The sequence below is a fragment of the Rhinatrema bivittatum genome, chromosome 13 (assembly GCF_901001135.1).
Source record: "Rhinatrema bivittatum chromosome 13, aRhiBiv1.1, whole genome shotgun sequence".
NCBI classification, from domain to species: domain Eukaryota; kingdom Metazoa; phylum Chordata; class Amphibia; order Gymnophiona; family Rhinatrematidae; genus Rhinatrema; species Rhinatrema bivittatum.
The window spans coordinates 82,377,975-82,392,464 of record NC_042627.1 but is presented as its reverse complement, the minus strand read 5'-3'; the positions used below and the strand labels follow the sequence as shown (position 1 = coordinate 82,392,464).

Genomic DNA, 14,490 nt, shown 5'->3' with positions numbered 1-14,490 from the left:
ATATGCAGTCCACTAACCAGGAGGAGAGAGTCTGCTTACCTACAGGCTGCCCCAATTTGATGGAATGGAAAGAGAAACAATTGAGTGCTCTTCCTGTGGGCAGCTGTACGGTCTAGGTAGAACGCTAGAGCATGTTTACAATCAAGGGTATGCAGAGCCTGTTCTCCTGGATTGGAATGGGGCCTGGGAAAGAAGGTAGGTAGTATAATGGATTGATTAATGTGAAACTCCGATACTACCTTAGGTAAGAATTTAGGGTAAGTGCGGAGTACTGCCCGGTCCTGCAGCAGTTTAGTGTAAGGCGGATAGGTAACTAGGGCCTGTAACTCACTAACTCTGTGAGCTGATGTGATCGCTAAAGAAAAATCACTTTCCATGTGAGATAGCGAAGTTCACAGGATTGGAGAGGCTCGAATGGTGGTTTCATGAGCCGACCCAGAACCAGGTTGAGGTCCCAAGAAGGGGTCGGCGGACGCAGTGGAGGCTTGAGGTGAAGCAAGCCCTTCAGAAAACATGTTACAAGGGGTTGTACTGAAATAGGAACATCCCCGATACCTTTATGGAAGGCAGCAACCGCACTGACATGCATTCTGATGGGGGAAGTTTTTAGACCTGACTCTGAGAAGTGCCAGGGATAGTCCAGAAACTTCATGATTGGACAGGTAAAGGGGTCAAGGGATTGAGAAGAGCACCATGACTGAAACCTGTTCCATTTGTAAGAATAAGATTGTCTCGTGGAAGGCTTCCGTGAAGCAATCAGGACAAGGGAAACTGATTCAGAAAGGTTAAGTGGCTGAAGGATTAACCTTTCAACATCCAAGCCGTCAGGGACAAGACTTGAAGATTGGTTCCCTTGTCCTGACGTAACGTCACAAGAGTCTTTGAGAGAAGTGGAAGTGGAGGGAATGCACATAGGAGACCGATTTGTCTATGAGAGGGAGAACACATCTCTTGGCTGATAGTGTTGGCTGCGAGTGAGAGAGCAGAAGTTCTCTACTTTGTGGTTTTGAGGTGACGCAAAGAGGTCTATTTGAGGGTAACCCTATTGTTGGAAGATAGAATCCGCTATTGAGGGGTTGAGAGACCACTCGTGAGGTTGAAAGGTGCGACTTAGCTTGTCTGCCAACACATTGTCCACTCCCGGCAAGTAGATGGCCCTGAGGTACATTGAGTGGGAGGGGGCCTCCGCCCATATCTGCGCAGCTTCCTGACACAGGGGGTAGGAGCCCATGCCTCCCTGTTTGTTGATGTACCACATGGCCACCTGGTTGTCCGTCTGAATCAGGACAACTTGACTGGAGAGGCGATCCTGAAATACTCAGAGCATATCTGATTGCACGAAGCTCCAGGAAATTGATTTGGTGTTTGTTTCCTCTGGAGACCAAGTTCCTTGTGTCTGCAGATTGGCCACATAGGCTCCCCAGCCGAGGTTGGAAGCATCAGTGGTGAGAGTTATTTGAGGGTCTGGAGCCTGGAAAGGTAAGCCTTGGAGGAGATTGATCTGATTTGTCCACCGGGCAAGAGACTGATGGAGTGAGTCGGTGACGTGGACAATGGTCGACAGGGGCTGAATGCATTGAGTCCATTGTGACCGTAGAGTCCACTGCATGACTCTCATGGCTAGGCGGGCCATTGGGGTGACCTGAACTAAGGATGCCATGTGTCCCAGTAGGATGAGAAAGCGGCGTGCAGTCGTGTAGCGCTGAGACTGCAGCTGGTGTGCGAGAGAGACGAGAGTGAGAGCTCGTTGTCGAGGTAGAAAAGCTTTTGCCTGCAAGGTGTCCAAGTCTGCCCCTATGAATGATAAGGTTTGAGATGGGACTAAGTAGGATTTGTCGTAGTTGACGAGAAATCTTAGCGAAATCAGAGTGTGTAAGGTAAGATGTAGGGATGACAGAGCAGTTTGCTGAGTGGAAGCCCTGATCAACCAATCGTCTAGATAGGGGTAGACGTGAACACCTTGAGTCCTGAGGAAGGCTGCAACTACTACGAGACATTTTGTGAAGACTCATGGTGCAGATGCGAGGCCGAATGGAAGCACTCGGTACCGATAGTGCTTGGGGCCTAACAGAAATCTCAGGTATTTGCAATGAGATGGAGTTATCGCAATATGAGTGTATGCGTCTTGGAGGTCTAGAGAGCAGAGCCAGTCTCCTCTTTGTAGAAGAGGAAGAAGAGAACCCAAGGTTACCATTTTGAACTTTTCTCGATGGAGGTACTTGTTGAGGGCACGTAGATCCAGAACTGGACGAATGCCTCCCGATTTTTGGGGGATTAGGAAGTACCGGGAATAGAATCCTAGGCCGTGCTAAGAGTAGGGTACTGGTTCTACTGCCTTGGACTAGAGAAGGAGGGAGACCTCCTGTTCCAGAAAGATGGAGTGATTGGATGTTCTCCACGTCGGTAGAGATGGGGAGTCCGGTGGGATGGAGAGAAAGTTGAGATAACCTTGAGCGATTATCGCTAAGACCCACTGGTCTGAGGTGATTGAGTGCCACCTGTTGTTGAAATGGCACAATCAACCTCCCACTGGTATGTGAGGCAGTGGAAGCTGGTTGCTGCTCTCTATTGCAGGAGTCAAAAACCGGAAGCAGGGCCCAGCTGAGGAGCTGCTTGTGGCTTTTGTTTTCGTATCTGACGAGACTGGGTTTTTTGAAATGATCACGTAGAGCGAGTTCTAGCCAGTGGCGGGTAGGATTTCTTCAAATGGAAGGACTTCTTAGTGTCTTTCCGGAAAGGCTGTTTTGAGGAGTACTCAGAAGGCATCAGAGAGAGCTGTCTCAGGGTCTCATGATAGTCCTTGAGTTCCGCCACAGATTGTTGAATCTGCTCGCCGAACAGATTATCTCCTACACAGGGCAGGTCGGATAATCTGTCTTGCACTTCAGGGAAAAGGTCCGAAGACTTGAGCCAGGCCCATCTTGCCGAGATAGCAGCTGCAAATACCCTGTAGCAGTGTCAAAGATATCGTAAGATGATCTTATCTCATGCTTGCCTGCCTCAAAAGCCTTGATTACTAGGGTTTGGCGCTGATCTTGAAATTGCTGAGGCAGGGAGTCTGTCAAGTCTGGTATCTGCTTAAATAAGACCCTGTTATATTGGGTCACATAGAGCTGATAAGAGGCGATCTGGGAGATGAGCATTGAGCCCTGGAAGACCCGGCGACCAATGGCATCTAGAAATTTTTGCTCTTTGCCTGGGGGAAAAGAAGTATGGGGTTTTGATCTCTTTGCCCTCTTTTGGGCATATTCTACAACCACAGTTTGGTGATCCAATTGAGGTTTTTGAAAACCTGGGGTTGATTGTACCAAATAAGTGGTGTCAACCTTTCTGTTGACTGGGGCAACAGAGCCAGGGTGTTCCCAGTTCTTTTTGAGGAGAACCAGAAGGACTTGGTGAATAGGGATGGAGGTTATTTCCTTGGGAGCATCCAGGAATTGCAACAGCTCCATCATTTGATGCCTGTCATCTTGTTCAGTCTGTAATTGGAAGGGAACCAATTCAGACATCTCCTTCACAAAATTCATGAAGGAAAGGTCCTCTAGAGGAGAACACTTTCTGCTTTCAGTAGGAGAAGGTGGTGAAGGTAGGTCATCGGTGTCCTGTGAAGAATCATCAGTCCAGATATCGTAGGGATCAGCACCTGTTCTCTAGGAGCCCGAGGGGGATGGGACAGTGGAATCCCTGAAGGTCCTGGTTTAGGCTCTGAAGAAATAGAAGGAATAATTGGAGGCACTGATGAAGGTATCGAAGGCACCGGTGCAGGCATCGATGGCCGTATCAGCATCGATAGCTGAGGCATCGGTAGGACTCCAGATGGAGGGATGCGGAACGGTGTTTCTCCTCCCAATGACAAGGTAAGCGGAGAGGGCACCGGAGCCATCGGTGACCCAGGATCCATCGGTGGAAAAGCAGCAATGAGCGCTTCCATCCTCAAGAGCAGCGGTGCCAACGCTGCCGGAACTGGGTCAGTGGTCGGTTCCATGATCGGAACCAGTGTTGGAGGAACTTGGAGTCGATGCATCGCCTTGTCGATGGCCTCCTGAACCAGCTGGTCCAGTTCTTCTCGGAGACCTGGAGCAAGCAGCCCCGGCTCTGGAACAGAAGTAGGAGGCAGAGGCATAGCCGGAGGGACCACCGTTAAAAGGTGGAGTCGCGGCTCCCGATCCCCTTTCGGGTGAGGGTTGCCTCGGTGACCCAGTCACCGAAAAGGTCGTTGCCTTTTCTGGACTGGAGTCAGAGAAATACTGAAGGTTTACAGAGGGCGCACCAGTTATCAGGGACCGCCCTCTCAGTTTTTGCTCTGACTCCATCTTCTGGAAGGGGGACATAACCCACAGTCTGGACTGATCCTGGTACATACAGGGAACAGCAAATATAAAATATAAAATCCCAAGACCAGATTAAAAATGACAGAGCGGTAAAATATAAATATTAAAAAGTGTAGCTGACAAAGCAGATCCTTGAACTCCAGTTGATAGCTCTATTTTGTCTGATCGTTTATTATTAATTTGTACCTGATAAAATCTGTTGGATACAAAACAATTTAAACCATGAAAGTGCATTCTCAGACAGTCCTATCTCACTCAATCTTTGTATTAAAATATTGTGGTTTAACATATCAAACGTGGCTGATAAATCCAGTAAAATAAGTAAGTATTGATTTCCATAGTCAAATCCTCGTAGTATTAGTGAAAGCAGTAATGTTTCGGTACTAAAATTCTTTCTAAAACCATGTTGCATATCCAGCATGGCTCTCTGCTTCAGCAGCATGGGAGAAAGACTGATACATCACGCATTTCCAGCATAGCTCTCTGCTTCAACAGCAGGGGGAAAAAAAAAACTGATGCTTCACGCATTTCCAGCATAGCTTCCACGGCAGCGGAGAAGAAAAAAGGATTCGCAATCACAAAGTGGGGAGTAGCTGGCTTTTTACGGCGGTTACTACCCCAAACCAAATGTGCCTGATACTTCACTTTCAATGCATATCCAGCATGGCTCTCTGCTTCAACGGCATGGGAGAAAGACTGATACTTCACGCATATCCAGCATAGCTCCCTGCTTCAACGGCAGGGGAGAAGAAAAAACAACCAATAAGGGCTGTATATCATAGTCTGGGTACAACAGATAATCATGGGTGTAGCTTGCTTATTGTGGCGGTTACTACCCCTACTGCCCCTGACTAATCAAGCTAGATGTTTCACTTGGATGCAGCTCCATCACTGCTCTCTACATTGATGGTGGGGGTGGAAGGGAAATAGAACCAAGAGCTAAGAGAAACTGATAAGTATGAGAGAAAAAATGTGTGAAGCTTGCTGGGCAGACTTGATGGGCCGTTTGGTCTTCTTCTGCCGTCATTTCTATGTTTCTATGGACGGGGTTTCTTCGATGGCGAGGTCGATGATTTCGCTCCCTCGATGGTCCGAGACTTCCGATGTCGGTGGCGATGTTTCTCTCTGAGATCCCCTTGGTCCTAAGGGGGAATAGAGGTGGTTGAAGGCTGAGAAGTCGTCGATGCCGGATGGTCACTGGTTGGTTGTTGATACTGGCGCGAAGTTGACAGTGCTGGTTCTGACGACGTCGATGCGATAGACAGCATCGGGGTTTGAGCACGGAAGAGAAGTTCCATCTTCCCCATTCTGGCCTTGCGACCTTTTGGTGTCATTAGGGCACATTTGGTGCAGGTCAGGACATCGTGCTCACATCCGAGACACATTACACAGACCTTATGAGGGTCTGTAATGGACATGATGCGATTGCAGTCCAGGCACCGACGGAACCCCGACGCCATGGCCATGAAAAATTTGAGTCACGGTACGGTCGACGGCCAATAGGCCGCGAGGGCCAAACTCGACGGGAATTGACCGAAAACTGGTAGAAAACTTACTGTAGTACTGCGGCTTGAAAAAAATGGAGGGACCCCTATGGGGTAAGAAAAGTTGTACTAATTCCGTGAGGAAAATACCTGTCAGGTATCACTGTGGAGCTCCTTAACTGCGTGGCTACTGCTGAGTGGAAAAAAGAAGACTGAAGGGGGGACCCCTGCTGGCTGCAGGTTTAGTGGCATGCTAGGCATGCCCAGTAGGGGCCAGTCAAAGTTCTAGAAACTTTGACAAAAGTGTTCCGTGATTGGGCTCTATCCTATGATGGACCGTAGTGACTCTCTTCAAATTACCTTTCCCACCAGGGGCCATGGTGGAAACACGTAGAGAAGAATATGCTGAGGCTAGGGAAGGACTAAGGCATCCACTCCCTCCGCGCTGTGCTCTCTTCTGTGGCTGAAGAATCACGGAGCTTAGGCGTTCATTAGAGTGGCCATCAGGTCCAGGTGGGGAGACCCCCACCGACTGAATAGAAGTGCCACTGCTTCCTCGAAGAGTTCCCACTCTCCGGGAACGGGCCAGGGATCGCAGCAGGCAGCTCCCCAAAAGCTCCCATAGGAGTCTGCACCCAGAAGACCACCCGTTTCGGAGGCGCGGAGGCACCCTCACCCCCGAAGACACACGAGGCACACAGACCGTCCCGAGATAGGTGCGCTCGCGCCGCGCCGCAGGCCCGACATGCAGCCGGACGCAACATGGTCGGACAGGCAACCAAAAATCAGCACCTACCCCCCGAAAACATGGCGAAATGGTGCCGAAATCCCCCCCCCCCCACGATCAATTAACTGTCCAGCCGCCTCGGGTCCTGAACCCACTGGGGGGAGTGAGCCGGGCTCCCCGGTATCACCCCCAGTGTCTGCGTGGGTTGGAAAATGGGTCCTCAACCCCGAACAGCCTCTGTAACCAGGGAGGATGGTCCCCTCAGGACCTCACAACCCCCTGGGAGGCGGGAGACCCTGACCTGCCTAACCCTATCTAAAACCCTAGGCTAGGCCCCACACAGACTGTAGGTTTGGCAGCTCCTCCACCTGCTGGAGACAGAAGACGACTGCCAGACTGTAGGTGGCACCAGCGTAGATAAGGCGGAGTTTGTTTGTTAAACTTCTGTCTCCATCTGCTGGGGGGGGGGCCAAAACCCAGGAGTCTGGAGTGATGCGGGTACGTACAGGGAACCCTCTGTCTCTCTTCAGTGGCTTATCACACTGATTTGCTACCTTTCAGTCCTCTTGTGCTCATCATATTCTGTTTCTGCATACAACTGTTTAAATACAGGCTGTGCCCCTCAATATCCCTGCTTTTCAGAGACAATGGTCACTCTAAGCCCTGCTCCCACCCACAGGCCCTGACCCCTGGGATTCAACACTCAATCTAAGCCCTGCTCCCACTCCCAGGCCCTGACCCCTGGGATCCAACACTCACTCTAAACCCTGCTCCCACACACAGGCTCCACCCCCCTGGGGTTCAACACTCACTCTAAGCCCTGCTCCCACCCACAGGCCCTGACCCCTGGGATTCAACACTCACTCTAAGCCCTGCTCCCACACACAGGCTCCACCCCCCTGGGGTTCAACACTCACTCTAAGCCTTGCTCCCACACACAGGCTCCGCCCCCCTGGGGTTCAACACTCACTCTAAGCCCTGCTCCCACACACAGGCTCCGCCCCCCTGGGGTATAACAGTTATGTTTAAGCCCTGCTTCAACTTGAACTCTGCTCTCCATCACTCCCATACAAAGCTACTTTGGCAGGGGTTCTTATAGGTATTCATGCACTGCTGAAGCTGTCAGATTACAGCAGCTGCTGAGATGCAGCACATATAGGCAGACAGTATGTAGCTACATGACTAACATGACATCCGTTCTCCTATACCTCTTGGATTAATAGGTTGTCCACAGGCAACTGAGCCAGCTCTGCCACCTTCCTGGCCTGCAGGAAAGCCCCTCTCTCCTGTAGTTGCTGAATGACACGGCTGCACTCCTGCTGCAGCATGTCTGGGCTGTAGTGCAGCAGGATTGTGCGGTCGATGGACACCCATGTGCCCTCCAAAATCTGACTCAGCGCACAAAGCTTCCTTACATCAGGACCTGTTCCAAGGAGAGAGAGAGAGAGAGTCACAGAGGAAAGCTCCTTCTGTCTGTGAAACACACAAAATGTTCTGAGGGATTATCAGGCTCTTTCTGCATAGCTGCAGCCAGGGCTGGAAAAATGCCAGGCGCCAGCTTGCCTGGGCTGCTGTGTCTGATGCCTGCTGGAGAAAGATGCAGCGCCAGCCCCTGTGCTGGGCTAGGCTGGAAAAGTTCATCAGTCAGCGTCTGAAAAAAGGGATCAGATTGCCGGAGTGGGAAGCAGCAGTGCTAGGGCCACATCTAGAGCAAGAAATCGTAGGTTGGACAGCGCCAGAAGAGAACAAGCTGAGCATCAGAAAACAGGACCAGGTCAAGAGCAGCAGTGGGGCTGCAGAAGGAAGAGAAAGCGAAAAAAAACCCCCAAAATTGAAATTTAAAAAAAAAAACCAAAAAACACTAGAGAGCTTTCCATCCCGACACTTCTCAAGAATTTTAGCTGCTGCCAAAGATTTTTCCAGGCCTGGTTGCAGCTAAGTCCCACATGATGTCCCCTCCCAAGCATCAGGGTTCAGGTCTTTTATAAAACGTTAAAGGAGAAGGATCTGGCTCTTCTGTGCCCCTCCCTCGCAGACTCCTCAACACAAAAATTCCTAGGGGGACACACACACACAGACACACAGAGAGAGACACACACACACACACAGAGACAGAGACACACACACACACACAGAGACAGAGACACACACAGACACACACAGACCCAGACACAGACACACACACAGACAAAGACATACAGACACACACACACAGACACACAGACACACACACACACAGACACACAGACACACAGACACACACACAGACACGCACACAGACACGCACAAGGACATCGCTTAGGCCTTCCTTCCATTAAGAAAAACTGAGCGAGAAGCCCCCCTGGCGGAAGAGTACAGTCACCAAACTAATGTGGAAAAGGCCTATCATCAAATGTTCATCAATCAGTCAGGACTGGATGGGGACTCATTTCATAAAGGAGAGGATTACTGAGATACCAAGTGAGCAAGGAGCAGCTGAGGAAACCTGAGAGAGGTCCGATATCTACAGGCTGCCATGACAAGGCAACGTCATCTAAAGCAGGGCAGAGGAATGCTGCAGTCACTGCAAGAGCTTTTTCTTACGCCATTACTTTATTTACAGTTCTTAGTTGCTTATCTAAAAGCCTAAGCAATGTACAGAAGCTTGGAAGACAACAAGTAAAACACAAATAAAATTAATACACAAAACATATAATTACAAATGTTATAAAATAACAGATTACATCTACTCCAAAAACATTTAGTCCAACTCACAGTAAGACAAGACCCAACCTGATACTGACAAATGTTATGGTAGGAGATGTCCAGGAACCACCATACCTGCCTGGTTACACCTGCCTAAACCAATACAGCTGAAGCTATCTTCCAGCTACTAAATGTACAAGCAAGGCCACATTCAGTATTCTAGTTATGGTCATCAGATCCCCTAAAATTGATAGGGTGCCTGATGTAGCCCTGTGTAAGGGCTGGATGAACTACCATGCAGAATTGCTTATTGGGAACGCAAACTTATGGAAGATGTGACATCCAGCCTACTGCTGCACAAATCCCCAGAGGGAACACCATCATTACCAGTCAAGAATCACAAGAGAGAAAGACTAGCACATTACCCGTAGATATCAGAATGTCCTCCGAGTCTGCAAAGAGATGCAGAAGCTTTCCCAACTCATAATGTGTGCGACACTGCTGCAGCATCAGCTCCAGGAGGAATACAGCATGGGACTCCAGCCACGGCACCGGTAGCACAGAAGAACTTCCTCCCTCACCTGCTCGCTTCAGCTGCAAAATCAAAACAGTCTGCTCAGCCAGGAGCCTCTGCGACAGACAATTCAGCACCAGTTTAAAAGTTGACCTTGTAGCACCCATGATCCACTTATAGAGAGGGCTATCGAGGAACAAGCACCTGGCCATCTGGGCTCAGATTACAGATGCAGAGAGAGGCTCTCCCAGGAGGTAAAGTTTATCAAAAGCATCACTGCAGAATAAACAGAACCACTTCTGCCAGCAAGAGGCTGCAACAGAGATCACATAAAGCAGAGTTGCTTACCTGTAGCAGGTGTAAAATGATATTTTTTTTCCAATAATTGACATGATAATTACCAATCCATGTTTTTCTTGATTGCAAACTGTTGAATAAGTTTGTATATTTTTGAAATTTGATAAAGAATTTTACCCCCCCCCAAAAAAAAACAAACAAACTGGTGACCGTAACTGTACTCAACCAAACAAACGCTGAATCCCAGCAATATTACAGATGCCCAGATCTAGGGATAGGGTGATGGCTTACCCATAACCTCTTTGGGATCGAGATTCATGTGCGATTCCTTGTCACTGTTCATGGGCAGCCACGGGCAGGATGCTGAATCCATCCGTCTACACTAAGGAAAACAAAATTATCAGGTAACTTCTCATTTCCTAAAGTGTAGCCAGATGGACTAAGGATGTGTGTACAAAAGCTACTCCCAAACGAGGCGGGAGGCTGAACATGGTCTGGTTAGCATCATCTCGGGCTTGGACATCCAGGCGATAGAACCTGGAGAAGGTGTGCAAGGAAGACCACGTTGCTGCTCAGCAGATGTCGACGGGAGACAGTAGCTTAGCTTGCGTCCAGGATACTGCCTAGGCCCTATTGGAATGAGCTTTAACCTGAAGGGGTAAAGGCTTCCCTGCCTCTACATAAGCTCCCGTGATCACTTCCTTGATCCAGCGAGCTAAGGTAGATCGCGAAGCTGCTTCACCTTGTTTCCTTCCATCGTGAAGAACAAACAAGTGATCCATCTTGTGCACTGGTTCTGTACATTCTAGATAATATACTAACAGCCTACTGATGTTTAAGTTGTGTAGGAAGCGGTAGTCTTCCGAGTCCTTGCGTCTCTCTAGGGATGGTAAGGAAATGGACTGGTTCAGGTGAAACCCTGAGACTACCTTTGGCAAGGAAGGGATGGTGCGAAGCTGCAATGTTACTAGAGTCAACTAGAGGAACAGCTCCCGACATGACAGCGCCTGTAGTTCAGAGTTGCGACGAGCTGAGCATATTGCCACCAAGAATACAGTCTTCAGCATTAACAGGCGTAGAGACAGAGCGCGCAGCAGCTGAAAGTAAGACCCTGCTAAGAAGTTCAATACTAGATTGAGGTTCCATAGGGGGACCGGCCACTTTGAGGGTGGTTGGAGGTGTCTAACTCCTTTTAGGAAACGGGCCAAGACCGGATGTGTCAACAGGCGGGTTCCATTCACCTCGACTCAAACAGGAGAGAGTCACCACCCGGACCTTCAAGGAGTTGAGGGATAAAGACTGGGATATGAAGGGAGACCTCCGAGAAGTCCAAGGATATTAAGAACTCTCCCGGTTGTACGGCCAACATCCTGCTAAACACGCTTTGCGCATAAACAAATTAAAACCAGCAGGAGACCTCTACCAGATCCAGAGACTCCTCCTCAGTGCAAGTGCCTCTCTGCAAGGCAGGGAACTGGCCAGTGATTGAGATGGGGATTCTCCTGCCTCTCCCACCGACGCTGCTAGGGAATAAAAAGTGGCCACAGTTTACGCGCTGATGGGGAAAGCCTCAATGCTAGACCCCTCCATCCCCAAGGCTTGTTCTATCGGGTGCGGACATGCTCGACGCAGACCCCCGAAGGCCATGCCACGTTTGCTGCGCATGCACACATGCTCTTCCTCCCAGCACCCGTGGCACCACCAGCACCTCAATGGCAAGCAGGGGAACAGCGCCACGGAGCCAACACCTGGTCTCCTCCACAGACAGAGAAGCTGCTGAAAACCTCATCGCTGAGCTCCCCGAGTTGCTGAGATAGCTCCCCCCACCCCTGGAACCTCGCTGCTGCACAGATTCCTCTATGTAATTCCTTGTTCTCTCTCTGTTTTGTTTGGGTTTTTTTTACTCTCTAGAACAAATAGAGAGACATAGAAACCAATACTTTCCTTTGGTGCAGGGGTTCTGGTTCCAGGAGTGCAGGCCGCATGGCAGATCAGAAAAGAACCAGACCACTGGCTATATCGGTCTCCTTTTGCCAAATGTTAGCAACCCAGCCCAGGACAAACCATATAAAAGGGACAATTCCCCGCTCCACTAGGTTTGCAGTGCAGAACTGCCAGCAGATTCCACCGCTGTCTCGTGGGGGGTGAGAGATCCGGACCACCAGATGTCCACCCCATGGACCTCCGGACCGAGCTATCCGAAGGGTCACCAACCCCCTGCTCGCCCACCTCAAACCAGGGGGGATGACCCCAGCAGGACCTCACAACCCCCTGGGAGGATCCAGAAATTTTGTCTTTTAATCTTTTTTTTTTCTCTCCAGACTGCAGGTTTTACACATCTACCATTTGCTGGAGACAGAAATACTGAGGGACTGCAGGAGGCACCGGGGGTTATGTACAGTGTCAGTGAAACTTCCTCTGTCTCCATCTGCTGGCAGGGAGGCAAAACTCAGAAATGTGGACTGATCTGGGTACACACAGGGAACTGTGGTTTTCCAAGTCGTCTCATTTTTCTTCCAGGGCGTGGTATTTTTTTTGTAGTACCACAGTCTCCTCGAGGCCTCCCAGGTGCTCATCATGCCTGCTCAAGTTTTGATCCACTGCTGCTATCGCATTAGACTGGCTGCTCATTTTGACATGCAGTTCATCCAACGAAGCTTGTACCTTAGCCATTGTTCCTTTACCACAACTAGCACCGCATTGGTTGGCTCGTGTATCATCACCTGTCATCCTCTCGAGCACTGTAGCTGGTTCGGGCACCATTTTGTCCTCCGTAGCCACAATTTTTTCAGTGCCTGTCTCTTGGGTCTAGTCGACATTTCGTTCATTTTGTCCATGAATTCCTCACCAGACCCAGGGCTTCAGTATTGATTGAAAAATTTGCAAATTATCACCCTCATTGTCAGGATTGTGCTGGATTCCCAAGGAGCTCAGACACCTGACTCCTTCTCGTTATGTCATCACCAGAAGTCCTTGGGAATTTTATTTATTAAGAAAAATTGTTAAAATAAATAAAGCTGTGAATGGGATAAATACATGTTAAGATTTGTAAACAGCCTCAAAAAAAGGTGGGTTTTAGATGGGATTTAATGCAGGAAGTCTATTCCGAGAGTACGGAGCTGGGATTTGGTGGTAGAGAAGCGCATAGAGCGACTGTGGCGCAGAGCTCACGAGGAGAGTTGTAAGGAGACATAACAGGATAAATAGTGAGGAGCTTCAGAGTGAGAGGACTCCAACTTACGCTGACAAGGCACTTCTGGAAGTCCTGTAGCTTCTGGGTGGCATTGCTGTAGTTTTGGTAATCTATGCACAGCTCATACACCTCCAGCATATGTAAAAGGGGGCAGTCCTTGAAAAAAGGAAGGAACAAGAAAGATGATGGTCCTGGGGCAGCAGAGAGAATGGCGGCAGCCTCTCAGATTCTAATAACTTAGTGGCATGATCGTTTCACGTGTTGCTACAGATTCTGGCAGAGCAGGACAGACTGAGAAGGGGGTTCTACTCTCTGGTACAGGGTGGCGTATTATTATTATTAAAATGTTATATACCGTTTCTAAAGCATGTTAACCAAGCAGGATACATTAAAAACAAAAGAGGATAAAAAAAAAAGATAAAACAGACAAGGGGAATATAATAAAACTAAATTAAAATTACAATCAATAAAAAAAAAAAGTTCTTAATAAAATTACCTAAAGTAAACCAAAACAGAAATATACACATTGATGATAAAAAAAAATTACAGTCTGAATAACAGTTACAGTTCTGTAAATACCTGAAATGCCAAAATAGCTCGAGTGTATTAAAGCGCAATTATGCAAAAATCAGTGCAAACGCCACAAGCAGGCCACGTACCCATATTCCAGCAGCACAAGCAGACCACGGGCACACATTTTAAAACCACAAGCAGGCCACGTACCCATATTCCAGCAGCACAAGCAGACCACGGGCACACATTTTAAAACCACAAGCAGGCCACGTACCCATATTCCAGCAGCACAAGCAGACCACGGGCACACATTTTAAAACCACAAGCAGGCCACGTACCCATATTCCAGCAGCACAAGCAGACCACGGGCACACATTTTAAAACCACAAGCAGGCCACGTACCCATATTCCAGCAGCACAAGCAGACCACGGGCACACATTTTAAAACCACAAGCAGGCCACGTACCCATATTCCAGCAGCACAAGCAGACCACGGGCACACATTTTAAAACCACAAGCAGGCCACGTACCCATATTCCAGCAGCACAAGCAGACCACGGGCACACATTTTAAAACCACAAGCAGGCCACGTACCCATATTCCAGCAGCACAAGCAGACCACGGGCACACATTTTAAAACCACAAGCAGGCCACGTACCCATATTCCAGCAGCACAAGCAGACCACGGGCACACATTTTAAAACCACAAGCAGGCCACGTACCCATATTCCAGCAGCACAAGCAGA

General features: G+C 49.1%; 1 protein-coding gene across 1 annotated transcript in view; it reads right to left on the bottom strand.

Moving 5' to 3' along the window:
- The window catches only part of LOC115074851 (spatacsin-like), an 87,723-nt gene that overhangs the window by 46,023 nt on the left and 27,210 nt on the right, over positions 1-14,490 (bottom strand). Inside the window, 3 exon segments of the mRNA XM_029574775.1 lie at positions 7,751-7,965; positions 9,653-9,821; positions 13,280-13,387. Coding sequence (XP_029430635.1) covers positions 7,751-7,965; positions 9,653-9,821; positions 13,280-13,387 — 492 coding nt within the window.